The 15,046-nt window shown below is 43.8% G+C and overlaps 1 protein-coding gene across 1 annotated transcript in view; it reads left to right on the top strand.

The window, feature by feature from the left end:
* EDDM13 (epididymal protein 13) overlaps positions 1 to 14,199 on the top strand; it is a 28,542-nt gene extending 14,343 nt beyond the window's left edge. The window contains exons 2-6 of the mRNA XM_087422320.1: positions 3,241 to 3,318; positions 4,142 to 4,168; positions 9,516 to 9,637; positions 12,175 to 12,212; positions 14,175 to 14,199. Of these exons, the coding sequence (XP_087278446.1) occupies positions 3,241 to 3,318; positions 4,142 to 4,168; positions 9,516 to 9,637; positions 12,175 to 12,212; positions 14,175 to 14,199 (290 nt within the window). The remainder of the gene's footprint in view (positions 1 to 3,240; positions 3,319 to 4,141; positions 4,169 to 9,515; positions 9,638 to 12,174; positions 12,213 to 14,174) is intronic.
* Positions 14,200 to 15,046: the final 847 nt, after the last annotated feature.

Below are 15,046 nucleotides of genomic sequence, written 5' to 3'. Positions count from 1 at the left end.
CAGTTGGACTACACAGTGTTTATTGAAGGAAAAGAGTGCCCCCTACAACTGCTAATGCATGTTATTTTTGCTAAGTGGAAGAAGTTGAAGAGAACTAAGATTGGAGCCTCTACCTCTATTATATTACCGAATTCTCACAATGGCGCTGTGAGCCAGATGGAGCCCAAGTTATAAGGCGTGGTTCCCCAAGCTGGCTGATCGTCAGAAACTTTAAAACAAATAAGCAAATTTCTGTGTTCCACCCAGAGCTTCTGCATGAGAACACCAAGGGGTGGGATCTAGGTGTCTGTTCTTTCACAAAGTTCTCAGGCAATTTGATTCATATGGTTTGGGAACCATTGAGGTAGAGCAGGAGCTGGCAAACTACAGCCTGGCCCACTGCCTGTTTTTGTAAATAAAGTTTTATTGACACCCAGCCACACCCATTCATCTATGTATTGTCTGTGGCTGCTTTCACACTGTAATGGCAGAGCTGAGTAGTCGTGACTGACATCCTATAGCCTGTAAAGCCTAAAATAGTTACTATCTGTCCCTTTACAGAAGAAGTTTGTTGACCTCTGAACCAGGGCAATGCATCTCAGGATCTTTGTTTAAAATTAAGATCTCACTTCAGATCTACCTAAGGAATCACGACCTCTTAGTGGAGCTTGAGGCTCTGTTTGTAACAAGCTTCCCAGGTGATGATTCATGTACACACCAAACCCACAAATATAGACCCACCAACTTCAACTCGACAGGTAGATTGTTTAGGCAGAGTCCATCATCGTTTATGCAGGCGAGGTGGACAAATAAGGAAGTGGTGCCTTCCCCTCAATCTCTAGTCTTTAATCTCAAGTCCTGCTTCTACTTCTCCTTGAGATGGAAAGGCAGTGATTCAATGGTATCCACCTGTTTTGGGTCATTGTTTAGATCTTCTAGACCTAAACACCCTCAGTGACTGTATGAATCTCCCTCCTTTCATTTATAAAGCAAGGTAACGATGTCCTTATTTTTTTTAAGTAGCCTCCCTATGACTGTAGATAGGTAAATATTTAATAAAGTACAAAAAAAATGAGTGCATGAAAAAACTGGTGGAATTTGAGTAAGGTCTACAGTCCAGTTAATGGTATTTTGCAATGTCAATTTACGGGTTTTGATAATATACTATGGTTATGTAAGATGCTACCATTGGGGGAAGCTGGGTGATGGGTACATGAGAGCCCTCTGTATTATTTTTGCAATATTTTGTGAGTCTATAATTAGTTCACAATAAATAGTTAAAATAATTTTAAGAATATTTAATGAAAGAATAATGGAATGAACTGGGCGATGGGCACGGGGGGGGCGGAATGTTTAGGTTGATTCTACACTCTCCCTTCCTCTTTTCCATATTGACTCCTTGACTTCTGGTTCTGCTGCACCCTCCAGTGAAAAGTAAGTTATTTTTCCTTTTCTATGGGTAACTTGGATGTTTGCGGATGCCAGAAAGAAGAGAAAACAAGAAAGAGATGGCAATCTTTGGATTGTTCTTCTCAATTTTGGGAGGTCTTAGTCTACTGCCCCCATCTCTGAAGGAGGCTCAGGATGAGCTGCAGGGGTCCACATGCCCTCTGAGATTGTGTAGAAAGTCATGATGGTGTATCTGGGATGTGGGGTGGGGGGGTGTCTGGGGCTGCAGGTATGACTGGCATGTGAGCACATATGCGTAGAAGGTCCCCAGATTTTATCAGATTCTCAGAAGTCAAGGACTTGTCCCAGAATACAAAGAAGTATTGAGTTGTGTGTATTTGTGGGGAGGGCTACTGAATAAGGAGGACCTAAAGGGTGCAACTTACTCTTCCCTCAAGCTTTCTCCCTCTTGACTCCTCAGGAGAGAATTGAGATAAAAATGGGTCAAGGAGATCCTCTTCTGATAATCTTCCTAATCTCTAGGGGATGAATCCCCAAGGAAAGTGGGTACCTGGGGATTCTGCCTGGATAAATGTATCTCCAAAGGGAACAAGTGTAGTAGAAACATTTAGAGTCATTCCCCTCCTGACCCCCAACCTATCACATGAAACCTCATAACATCTGGGAGATACTTTCATTTGCCTCACATGCGAAGGTCTCTCTTGAGAACCAGCAGGTGGGGTGAGCTAGGAAGGAGGCATTAACACCTTTCTCATCCACTCCTCCCTGCTTCTGTTGGCGCTGGACGACTCCTGCTGGATTTTCTCCTCCTTGCTGCTCCCATCTCAACAGTATTGAAGCGTAAGATCCTTGTTTTACACTGCCTCCACTCTGTTTTGTCCCCTTTCTTATCTCTGCTAAGGAGTCCATTTTTAACCACAAATCATCTCTCAGAGATTTTTTTTTTAACCCAGGGATGGAAAAAAATAGCTATATTACCTTCTCTTTCAAAAATTTGGGGTGTCTTGTGGGAACCAGCCCCCTCCTCAAGTCAGGGATACAGGCAACATTATTATGGCGATGGTGATGATAATGACTAACATTCCTTAAGTTTCCTAAGTGCCAGGCACTGGAAGCAGTGCCTTTCATGAATTAAGTTATGTATTCCCCTACAACTTCTTCACAAGGAAAGCATTATTTGTCTGAAGTGTGTAAGGTGCCTGCAACATGGTGACAGCATATACATGGAGAAGGAGTGGTGGCTGCCTTCCCAGTCCAACCCTGGTCCAATGCAAGCCCTGGAAGCCACTAGATTTCCCTTCTGACCTATATAATGAGGCTTTCGATGGTCTCCCCCTGTTCACTGCCCTTAGTCCTAACTGCTCACCACGACCCATCTGGGCTCTGCTCCAGTCTCCTGCCTTCTGATCTTGTGATTTTTTTCCCTATTATGGTCTCAACTCTCACGGCCTCTTGGACTCAACACTCTGGACTTTGTCTGTGACCCTGACCATGATCTTGTCTCCCGGACCACACTTCCTTCTGGATGGGTGACATCAGAGATCCTAAGTAAATATCTCACTCCATGCATGCCTTGGGATTTTGGTGGGAAGCTTGTTTGGCAGGAGTATTCTTTTGACACTTAGTATGTGCCAGGACTATGCAGTGGGGTGGAAACCCAAAAGATGAATCTGACATGCTTGTACTTCTACATAAATTCACAGTCTGACGGGGGATACAGACAGATAGTTATAATACAGTATGAATCAATGACCTGAGGGAGGGTCAATGAGAAAAGGTGGCTGGAATCCAGCAGGGCTTCTCAGAGGAGAGGTAGCTTGGGGTGAGCTTGTTGAGCCTGTTGATCTGGAGGCGTTTATCCTGCTGCCTTTTGCAACTCAATTTGTGTGTTGTCTTCCCTAGGTTTGCTGAGCCTCCAGGTGTTAAGTGGTAAGTGACGACTGTGCTATTTGGTGCTACTATTTGTTTTTGCTCCTGTGCACAGAAATACAGAGTTATTAGTTTCATTTTTTAAATTAGTTTTCATTTTCTTAAATTTTGTTTTTTAATGTTGGAAGAGCCTTTAGATATCATCAAACTTTACACTCTTCATCATCATCATCATCATTAACATCATAATGTTTAACATTTTTTCATTCATCCAACAAATACTAATTAACATTAGCTGCTCTGTGCTAAATCCTGTTCTAGGTGTTGGGGATATAACAGGAAATAGAACGGACAAAAATCTGTGCCCAGATGGAACTTGCATTCTAATGAGAGGAGAAAGAAAACAAATAAAGAAGTAGGTTAAAAGTCTGTTGGATGTTAAGTCCTATGAAAATAATAGAGTGAGGGAGAGGGAAATGCAGTGTGGACGAAGTGGATGAGTTTTTAAAGGGTGACCAGGGAGAGTGACAGTCAAGCAAAGACTTGAAGGAGGTGAGGGAGCCAGTCATGCGTAATCTGGGCAAAGGGTGTTCTCCAGGCAGAGGGAACAGCATGTGCAAAGGCCATGAGGCAGGAGAGTTCCTGGAATCAAGGCACAGCAAGGCAGCCAGTTGCATTCTCTTCCCTCCTCCTGAGGCACCCAGAAGCACTGCTTGCAGTTTGGTGTCCATCCATTTCATAATTCGCTGATGATTCATCTTCTTCCTTTCTTTCCTTCTCCTCCCCTCCCCCTCCTCTTCCTTCTCCTCCTCCTTCTTCTTCGTTCTACTCTTCCTTCCTTCCTTCTATCTTCCTCCTCCTCCTCCTTCTCTTTCATTTTCAGAAGAAACAAATGGCTGCAAGGAAGAAGGTGAGTCATGGAATCGTGCCTTTCCCATCTAGAGGACACTGAGTCTCTTCAGTCTGGGTTATGAGAAAGCCTTAAGAAGAGAAGATGTCAGGTAACCAGGTCAGGGCTGCAGTGCCTGAGAGGATGTTCTTCTGAAGGGCAACCAAAGCCTTCAGACCACGCTGCCCCTTCGTACCGCTCGCTTCTCTCAAGGACACCCAACATACCGAGGTATGATTGGAAAACATTTTTGTTTCTCCCATTCACTTCTTCTGTTGACTTTTGAACTTTCTCTTCCCTCTGGAAACTACCAGGCAAGTCCTGAGTGACAGGACTGTATGGCTGAAACAAAAGAAAGAAATCCAGATAATAGAAGCAAGCCTCCAGGTGCCCCAGATACTAGAGATAAGCAGTTTAAAGTAGCTGTGATTATTAATTTCACGAAAACAGATGGGTACTTTCACTAGAGAACTATAATTTGTAAAAAAAAAAACAAAAAAAAAAAACCATAATCAAATGGCAATTCTCGAATTGGGAACATAACAGAAATTAGGAATTCAATAGCTGGGCTTCACAGCAGAAAGCATGATCCATGAGCTAGAAAACGGGTCAAGAGAAATTATTCAGATTGAAGCAGAATGGATAAAAGAATAGAAAATACAGAAAAGAGCACAAGAGACATACGAGACCCAGGGAACAGTTGTGACGTATGTGAAATTAGAGTTTCGGGAGGAGAAGCAAGAGTGAGTGAAGCAATATCTGACGAGTTCATGGCTAAGAATTTTGCATCCTGATAAAAATAACCATCAAGCAACAGATTTTAAAAGTTCTGAGAACCACAAGAGGAAAGAATATAAAGGAAATCTCTTCTAGGAATGCTGCCACAAATGGTTGAAAACTACAGACAAAGAGAAAAAAATTAAACTCCATCCTAACGCCCCCCCCCCACCCCTACACACACAAACATAGGACTGGATTTGTTTCCTAGGGCTGCCATAACAAATTACTATAAACTAGGTGGCTTAAAACAACAGAAATTTATTGTCTCACCATCTGGAGGCTAGGAGTCAGAAATCAAGGTGTCGGCAGGGCCATGCTCCCTCTGGAGGCTCTAGGGAAGAATCCTTCCCTGCCTCCTAGTTTCTGGTGTCTGCTGTCAGTCCTTGACATTCCTGGCTTGCAGATGCGTTACTCCTGTCTCTGCCTCCGTCATCACATGGCCTCCTCCCCGTGTGTTCTGTGTCCAAATTTTCCTCTTTTTATAAGGACACCAGTCATGAGACTAGAGCCCACTCTAATTCAGTATGAACTCACCTTAACTTGATTATATCTTCAAAGATCCTATTCCCAAATAGTCACATTTAGAGGTACTGGGGGTCAAGGACTTGGACAAATCTGTTTCATGGACACAATTCAACTCACAACAGACTCATTACCATCCAAAGAGCAAAGAAGAATGACAGCTGTCTTTCAATAGAAGTGATGAAAGCCAGAAGATGATGGAATGAGATTTTTTAAGTGCTGAAAGAAAAGGACTGCTCACCGAGAATTCTATACCTAACAAACAAAGCCCTTTAAAAATGAAGGCAAAATAAAAACTTTCAGAAAAAATAATCAAAACAGATTTGTTGCCAGCAGGCTTGCATTAATGAAATGCTATAGGAAACTCTTCCTGCAGAAAGGAAATGATCCCATGTGGAAGCATGAAAATGAGGATGGAATAAAGAACAATGGGAAACATAAATATGTGGTTAAATAGAAATGAATATTAAAAGCATTAAACAGTAATACTAATATCTAGTGGGAATTAAATATGTAGAGAAAACGCATGATACACACAAAAGCTAGGTTGGGGGTACAATACGTTAAAGCATTCTAATTTCCTAGCATTGTACAAGGAAGTAGTAAAAGGTATAATTTATATTAAATCCTAATAAGTCGAGGATGAGTATTAGAATCTCTAAGTTAACCACTAAAGGAATGATTAAACACTATGTAATGTATAAGCTAAGAAGTCAAATGGAATAATGAAAATATTTGATCTGTAGGAAAGAAGGTTAGAAAGAAGAAAAAAGTGATCATAATATAGATGCATCAAATACAAATAGAGTAAGATGGTAGTTATAAACCCAACCACATCAGCAGCATCTCTGAATTTGGATGGACCTGTTACTCCAAATAAAGACCAAGAGTGTTAGACTGATTAAAACCCAACAAAACCCAACTATTTACTGCTTACCAGAGACACACCTTATAGACAAGGACATAGAAAATTTGAAAGAAAAATAATGGAAATTACATCATAAAAAGTATATCTGTGAGCTGCTAACCAAAAGGAAGCTGGCATAGTTATTCTAACATCAGATAAAGTAGGTTCTAAGTCAAGAAGTGTTGTTAGAGGCGAAGAGGGACATTAAAATTGGTAAAGGTTAACCCACCTCTAGCGTCACTGATAAGAAAAAAAATTAGAGGAGAAACAAATGACCAATACCAGGAGAAAAGAGGAGAACATCATCATAGGTCTTGCAGGTACTAAAAGAATAATAAGATGATAGTTTGAAAAACTTGATGCCAATAAAATGGAAAGAGTAGATGAAATGGACAAAATCCTAGGAAAACACAAATTACCAAAAGTGAAACAAAAGATAATAGAATTCTGAACAGTCCTCTATGTATTAAAGAAACTTAATCTGTAATTAAATAACCTTCCCACAAAAAAATCTCCCAAGGTCAGATGGCTTTCATGGTGGTTTCTTCCAAACATTTAAGGAAGAAATCACACTGATCTTACACAAAATCTTCCATAAAATTAAAAACAGGCATTTTCCAACTCATTTTGAGGCCGGAATAACCTTGATGAAAGATCTGACAGACATCATAGAGAAAGAAGAATTTTAGGTTGATCTTTCCCACAAACATAGATGCAAAATCTTAGACTAAATGTTAGCAAATCCAACTCAGGAATATACTTTCTAAAAAGTCATGACTGGGGCTGGCCAGGTGGTGTAGAGGTTAAGTGTGCGTGCTCCGCTTCGGCGGCCCAGGGTTCGGATCCCGGGCGTGCACCCACACACCGCTTGTCAAGCCATGCTGTGACGGCGTCCCATATAAAATAGAGGAAGATGGGCACAGATGTTAGCCCAGGGCCAATCTTCCTCAGCAAAAAGAGGAAGATTGGCAGATGCTATCTCAGGGCTGATCTTCCTCACAAAATTAAATAAATAAATAAACATAATAATAATAAAATAAAGTCATGACCAAGAGGTGTTTGTTCCAACAATGCAGAGATGGTGTAATATATGAAAATCAATGTATGCAATTCCCACCTTATTAACATAAAAAGGGAAAACAATCATATAATCACCTCAACAGATACAGAAAAAGAAGATGGTAAAATTCAAGTCATTCATGATTAAAAAATAAAATCTCAGCAAACCAGGAAGAGAGAGAATGTCCTAATATGATAAAGAGGGTCTACCAATGGCTCACAGGGAACAACCTATTAATGTTGAAATATTGAAAGCTTTCCCCCTGAGCTCATCAATGATTCTGCCTATCACCACTCCTATGGTACATCGTACTGGATGCTCTGTCCAGTGCAAGTCCTATCCAAACAAGGGGGAGGAACTAAAAGGCACAAGAATTGCAAAGAAAGAAAGAAAACTCTCATTTTTATAGCTGTGATTGTGTACCTACAATACACTATTGACTGGGAGGTTCTACCCGACGGGTTTATATTATGCTGGTGTTGGTGAAATACAATTAAAAACAAAATCTCCTCCCAACCCAGAGGACCTCTCCACAAAGGTAGAAGAGAGAGAAAAAGTTTTATTCTTGAATCAGTGCCAAAGTAAAATTTGATATGCATCACAGGTCATCTGCTCACAAGATGGCAAAGGCAGAAAGAAATCTCTTTTTCTATAGCTAGGAAGGTACCACCCGTTACGTACATGTCCTCAAGATAAACACTAACCAGTCCTCCAGCAAGAGGACTCAACAGAACCATTTATTACACAGAGTTCATCCTAAATTCACCTGGCAATTGGGGTGCCCATCTGTGTTAGCTAATTGGCTTTATCCAAAGGAAAAATAAACTCATAGATTTATGACAGGGGATGGTTTTGCAACTTGAAGCAAGTCACCTGCAGAAGTTAGGCTCCTGCCCTCCCACAGAAACTGGATGTTTAACTTTTCAAGAGATGCCTCCAAGGCCCTTCAGAAAGGCATCCCTGGGTTGTGAAGCTGCCAGGAGTCTTACTTAGCTTTTAAAAAAGATATGCATACATTTCAAAGAGACAGAGAAAAGACGTACAATTACAAATTTTCTAAAGTAAGTTCTCTAAGAAAAGGGGAGGGAGTTCTCTTCCTGAATTTTCAGCAGGGAGAATTAATTTTTTTTCTTTTTCCATTTGTATTTCCCTTTACACTGGTAGTGTTCTATTTTTTGATTTGTGGCCTGTTTAGGCAGGTGTGTTTGTCAAAAATCTAGAAATAGTAAAGTTAAAACAACCAGATCAGTACAATAGTATTAAGAGAGTTGATTGTGCATATAAGAACAGTTCTTGAACTGGGAGCTTTCAAATTCAAGACTGATACGAAGCTCAGGGACGGAAGTTATAGAACGGCTCATAAAGTGGAAATGAGGAAGCTGTCTAACCTTTGCAATGATTGGTTATTACAATGGGGGTTTCCAGACAGCTGTGGGATCAGTTAAAAGCGATCATCTTCTACCACTTTTAGGAAGATGACTTCAGTTTTTTTTATGAAAATCAGAGGCATTTAAAAGAAGTAACTTAAGTTTCGCTAAAGTTCATGAAATAAGCTAGACTTAGGTTAGCTTCCACGGCTTAAATGGTTTTGTCTGCTCAGGGAATTTTCAAGTCTGGCCTCCATCTTGTATTTAATTTTAAGAGTTTGCGTGTGTAAAATTTTGAGTTTTTCGTATGTGATACTTTCATAAAAATTTAAAATGAGAAAAGGAGAGGGAAGAATGTTGGGCAGGTAAAACGCCATTCGTGCACCACATTGGGTCTGAGATGGGGAGGCAACATGGTCAGATCTGGGTGTTAGAAAGATCCTCCTGGCGCCCTGGTGGGAAATGGTTTGGGGGAGGAGAAGTGTGTAGCAGGAGGCTGAAACAATAATCAGGAGATGAGCTGGTGAGGCTGGTGCCTTGGGGATGGAGAGGAGAGGTGTGGGAAGCCCTCCACAATAAACCAAAATTTCAATTCAGGAGGCAGGTGGAGGTGTGAGTGTGGAGTTCAGAAGGGACATCTGTGCTGGGAACAGAGATTCAGGAAGGGCAGGAATTTCTAGATGGAGAAGGGCATGCCTTCAGTGTAAGTCATTTCCATCCCATTCTTCCCAGTTAAGCTTCCCCCAACTATCATCCCCACCAAGAAACCACAGAGAAGGGGCGGATGGAGCCTGATGAAATGCGCCTACATGATGATCACCTTCTTGTTCGTGTCCTACAATAAAGGGGACTGGGTAAGAAGGAGGCTTGTTACCTAAGGAGGGAGGAGGGAGGGAATGCGAGCAGAGAGAGAAGATGAGCACGGAACAAGGGAAGAAGGAGGGAAGGAAGTGCCAACCAAGTAAAGGTATAAGAGAGAAGACCCCTCTGTAATCAAATCCTCCCTACCTCCTTTCTCTCCTCCTCTCTCTCTCTCTCCCCCAACGTTAAGGGAGATTCTGGGTTTTTTTTAATTTTATTTATTTATTTTTTTCCCCCAAAGCCCCAGTAGATAGTTGTATGTCATAGCTACACATCCTTCTAGTTGCTGTATGTGGAACGTGGCCTCAGCCTGGCAGGAGAAGCGGTGCATCGGTGTGCGCCCGGGATCTGAACCCAGGCCGCCAGTAGCGGAGCGCGCACAGTTAACCGCTAAGCCATGGGGCCGGCCCTAAGGGAGATTCTTTTTTTTTTTTTTTTTTTAAAGCCTTGTTAGGCACAATTTTTTTTGTGTGTGAGGAAGGTCAGCCCTGAGCTAACATCCACGCTAATCCTCCTCTTTTTGCTGAGGAAGACCGGCTCTGAGCTAACCTCTATTGCCAATCCTCCTTCTTTTTTTCCCTTTTTCTCCCCAAAGCCCCAGTAGATAGTTGTATGTCATAGTTGCACATCCTTCTAGTTGCTGTATGTGGGACGCGGCCGCAGCATGGCCGGAGAAGCAGTGCGTTGGTGCACGCCTGGGATCCGAACCCAGGCCGCCAGTAGCGGAGCACGCACACTTAACCGCTAAGCCATGGGGCCGGCCCAGGGAGATTCTTAAGGACCAAGTTATTTACTGTTTTGCTAGAGTTGCTGATGAATAAGTGACCTTCAAGTAGGCCATAGTTTTGTAAGGGAGACAGGCATCAAAAGAGGTGTTCAGATCACCAAGTGGGTTTCATGGAAACCTCTGAGGCTGTGTGGGTGAAGGAGGTGGTGGCACTTACCCTAGCCCAGGGGAAGGATGGACTCATGGAAGGCTTCCTGAAGGAGATGCCACCTCCACTACATCTGTGATAGAATTAGCCAATTGAAAGAGAGGAGGGGAAAAAGCATTCCAGGAAAGGAAACACCATGTGCACGAGACTAGAAGCAAGGGAGTAGACGTATGAGAGTAGAGGCAAGGGAGTAGACGTATGAGAGTAGGGGTGTGGGAGTACAGATGAGGAGTAGAGGTATGGGAATATAGAGGTATGAGAATATATGTATGGGAAAGACGTATGGAGTAGAGGTATGAGAATAGAGGTATGGGAGTAGAGGTGTGGGAATAGAGGTGTGGCAGTAGAGGTATGAGAGTAGAGGGGTAGGAGTAGAGGTGTGGGAGCAGAGGTATGGAGTAGAGGTATGAGAGTAGTTGTGTGGGAGTAGAGGTAAGGAGTAGAGATATGGGAGTGGAGGCGTGGGAGTAGAGGTATAGAGTAGAGGTATGGGAGTAGAGGTATGAGAGTACAGGTATGGGAGTAGAGGTGTGGGAATGGAGGCGTGGGAGTAGAGGTTTGGGCGTAGAGGTCTGGGAGTAGAGATGTGGAACGTTACTTGCCCAAAATGGCCAGTGTGATTCATTCATCCTCAAATATGTATGTGTGTAACAGGCCCCCTGCTAGATGCTGGGGACTCAGGAGAACAGAACCCCCAGGGTTCCGAGGCCCAGGGAGCTCACAGGACAGCGGCAGGAGGACGGGAATAAAACAAGCAGTGGGCTACAGCAGAGGAAGTGAATCGGGGGGTATCACAGAGCAGGCAGGGCAGCGGGCTGCTTTCCCTGGGGAGGTGATATTGGACGGGGGAGCCCGCCTTGAGAATTGCTCGGGGACAGCTGTCGTGAGCAGTCTGCTCTGAGGTATGAAAGCCTCGCTCTGGGTGCTGTATGTGGACCGTCATTGGAACTGGGGCAAGAGTGGAAGCAGAGGGACTGACAGAAGGAGGTCCAGGTGGCCGGGGCAGGACATTTGGTGATGGTAAGAGGAGGAGGACCTTGTAGTAGTTCTTCAAGAAGAAGGGCTAACGAATTGGGTGTGAGGGATGAGGAAAATGGAGGGACCTAGGAGATGAGCCCCAGGCTTGGGCCCTTGGTTCTCAAATGGGGATGACTTTGCCACCCAGGGGACACTCAGCGGTGTCTGGAGACATTTTTGGTTGTCACAACTGGGAAAGGAGGTGCTACTGGTGTATAGAGGGTAGAGACCAGGGACACTGCTAAACATCCTAAGTGCACAGGACAGCCCCCAAACGAAGAACGTCCCGAGTCAATGCCAGTAATGACGAGGTTGAGAAGCCCCAGGTTAGAGGATGGCGCCACAGATGCGGATGGGAGAACTGGCTGGAAGATGGGGCAGAACGTGGGAGCAGTGAGAAGTGAGGCTGAATAGGTCAGTAACACCACAAGATGTCACCTCAGGAGGGGAGGAGGAGAGAGGCAGGCAAGAAAGAAGGAAGGAAGGAGTGGGGAGAGAGGGAGGGAAGGAAGTTGACTTGCCTCACCCCTACCGTTTCTTTCTCTGTTTCTGGTTCATCCCTTCGTCAACCTCCCCAGTGTTACTGCCACCGCTGTAACACAGAAGTGGACATCAGGTATGTTACTGCAGGGAAGGGGGCTTTGTCCACTGTTGGCGGAATGGGCTTGGTCCCAACTGCCTAGTGTTTGAATAGGAAACCCCAGGCAGGTTTGGAAACTCCAATCAGAGAATCACAGAATTGTATGAGAAGTCCCAAGGTCACCACCCTGAATCTCAAGCCACTGCTTGACGTGGCCAGTAAAGAGCATTACAGAAAGCATGACAAACACCGCATGATTTCACGCATATGCGGAAGAGAAACTAACACATGGACAAAGAGAACAGATTAGTGGTTACCAGAGGGGAAGTGAGTGTGGGGTGGGCATAAGGGATAAAGGGGCACATATGTATGGTGACTGACAAATAATCATGTACAATTGAAATTTAACAATGTTATAAACTATTACGACTTCAATAAAATAAAAAATAAAAGAGTATTACAAATGATAGGAACATGGAGAGTTGGAGGAATTCATTTACGAATTCTCTCAAAAATTTTTATGTTGGATTTTTTTAAGTTGTGGCAAAACACACATAATGTAAAATTTACCAGGGACCGGCGGCATGGCCGAGTGGTTAAGTTCGGCATACTCTGCTTCAGCAGCCTGGGTTCCTGGGTTCAGATCCTGGGCACGGACCTACACTACTTGTCAGCCATGCTGTGGTGGCGACACACGTACAAAATAGAGGAAGATTGGCACAGATCTTAGCTCAGGGCAAATCTTCATCAGAAAGAAAAAATTTACCATTAGTGACCTTTAGTACATTCACAATGTTGTGCAACCATCACCACCATCTAGCTACAGAAAATTCTTATCATTCCAAAAGGAAACTTTGTGCCTATAAGCAATCTCTCCTCCCAGCCCCTGGAAGTCAGTAGTGAACTCATTCTTTCTACGGATTTACCTATTCTGGACATTTTGTATAAATGGAATCATACACTGTGGCCTTTTGTGTCTGGCTTCATTCACTTAGCATAAAGTTTTCAGGGTTCATCCAGCATGTAGCGTGTATCAGTACTTCATTCTTTTTTGTGGCTGAATAGTATTCCATTGTATTGATATGCCACATTTTGTTTATTCATTCATCAGTAGAAGGACATTTGAATAGTTTCCAACTTTTAAATATTGTGACTAGTGCTGCTATGAACATTTGTGTACAAGTTTTTGTTTTAACACCTGTTTCCAATTCTTTGGGGTATATACCTAGGAGTGGAATTGCTGGGTCATATGATAATTCTATGTTTAACGTATCGAGGAACTCAATCAATTTTTATTGAGCAACTACTCTATGATGGATCCTGCATTAGTTAAAATTGTCAAATGATGAATTTTATGTTATGTGGATTTTACCTCAATTTTTAAAAAGATATAAAAAGGGGTGGCGGCTGGAATGGACCTTGGATTGTAGTTTGCAGACTCCTGAACTAAACCATGAGCCCATCTGGGAGCAAGAAGAAGGCCTGATCTATCCCTCGGGCTCCAGTGCCCAGAGCAAACCTTATATATTCAGCTCCAATGTGCCAGGCTGGGGATACAGCTGGGTTGGCACAGAGGAGGTCCCTGTGCTCACAGCGTGCGCCCCCTAGTGGGAGGGTGGGGGGTAAACTAGCAATCGCGTGAGTTTCCTGGAAGGCCCGACAGGGTGCTGTGCCAGAGAGGAACAGGAGGGGGCAGCTTTGCTCAACTGGGTGGTCAGAAGAACCCCTCTCTGAGGAGGAGACATTTGCACTGAGGGATGGGGAGGAGCCAGCCCAGCTCAAACCTAGGGAAGCCTGTTCCAGGTGGTGGAACAGCCTGGTGGGTTGGAGGGACAGAGCGAGTGGAACACAGTGCATGAGGAGGGTGGTCTAGGATGACGGTGGGAGGAGGTGGGCTTAGGGCAGGTCATGCAGAAGGCGAGGCAAGGAGTTTGAGAACCCATGAAGAGGTAAATCAATGCACAAATGCAATTCTCTCTTCTTTCTTCCCTTCCTTAGAAACGATCCTTGCTGTGCTTTCTAGCGACCCGGCTCCATCTCAGCTCAGCTGTCACAAGTCCTCCATCTCCCAGCTAGTCTCACCTCCCAAGAAACCTCTCTGTCCCCTGGACTGCCGGTTTGGAGGGTAATGAATTGGGTCCTTTGAGGAATAACCCCTGTCTGCCCAGAGGCATGGCGGGAAGGCATCTCTGAGGGCCGGGAGAAGATGGTCCCAGAGAGTAGCTGAGTGAGCGCGTGCAGGGGTTTCTTTCGTAACTTCTCTTCCAGGCGTTTTTCAACCCTTCCCCGCTGTTTCTATAATAAAATGTACACTTGTTGAAATGGCTGGATGCTCTGTTCCTCCATTCGCCTAACATCAAGAATTAACAGCGTGTGGGGTGGTAAGGGTGCCAAGAATCATGTATATCATTTAATTCCGGCAACAACTCTATATGGAAATTAATTAAAGAAACCATAACTAAATTGGATCAGGAAGGCCTGTAGGGGGGGTGCATCTTGGACAGGAAATAGAACTACTTTACCACAGAAGGGGGATTTCTCTCCCCACCTAGCAACAGCCCAGATAATGAGAAGCCATTGCCACCCTGAACTGCTCCTTTCCCCCAGTGGGCTTTCCTTTAGAACAGCCCCTCCCTAATCCCCCTTTTTCTCTATAAAAGCAGCTTCCCTTCCTTGTTTGTTGGGTTTGCCTATTGTTCACCATAGCATGCACATCCCAAATTGCAATTCTTTTAGCTGTGCCTGAATAAACTCATTTTGAGGCTTTTCAAGTCAACATCTATAAGGAGGTTCTGCCTTACAGATGAGAGACTGGCTCAGAGGGATCAATAACTTCTATGAGTTCACACAAGTGACAGAGCTGAGAATTG

This window comes from Ceratotherium simum, chromosome 33 (genome assembly GCF_057802395.1).
Source record: "Ceratotherium simum simum isolate JZ-2026a chromosome 33, ASM5780239v1, whole genome shotgun sequence".
NCBI classification, from domain to species: domain Eukaryota; kingdom Metazoa; phylum Chordata; class Mammalia; order Perissodactyla; family Rhinocerotidae; genus Ceratotherium; species Ceratotherium simum.
The sequence above is the reverse complement of the archived record's forward strand: the minus strand, read 5'-3'. Positions and strand labels throughout refer to the sequence as shown.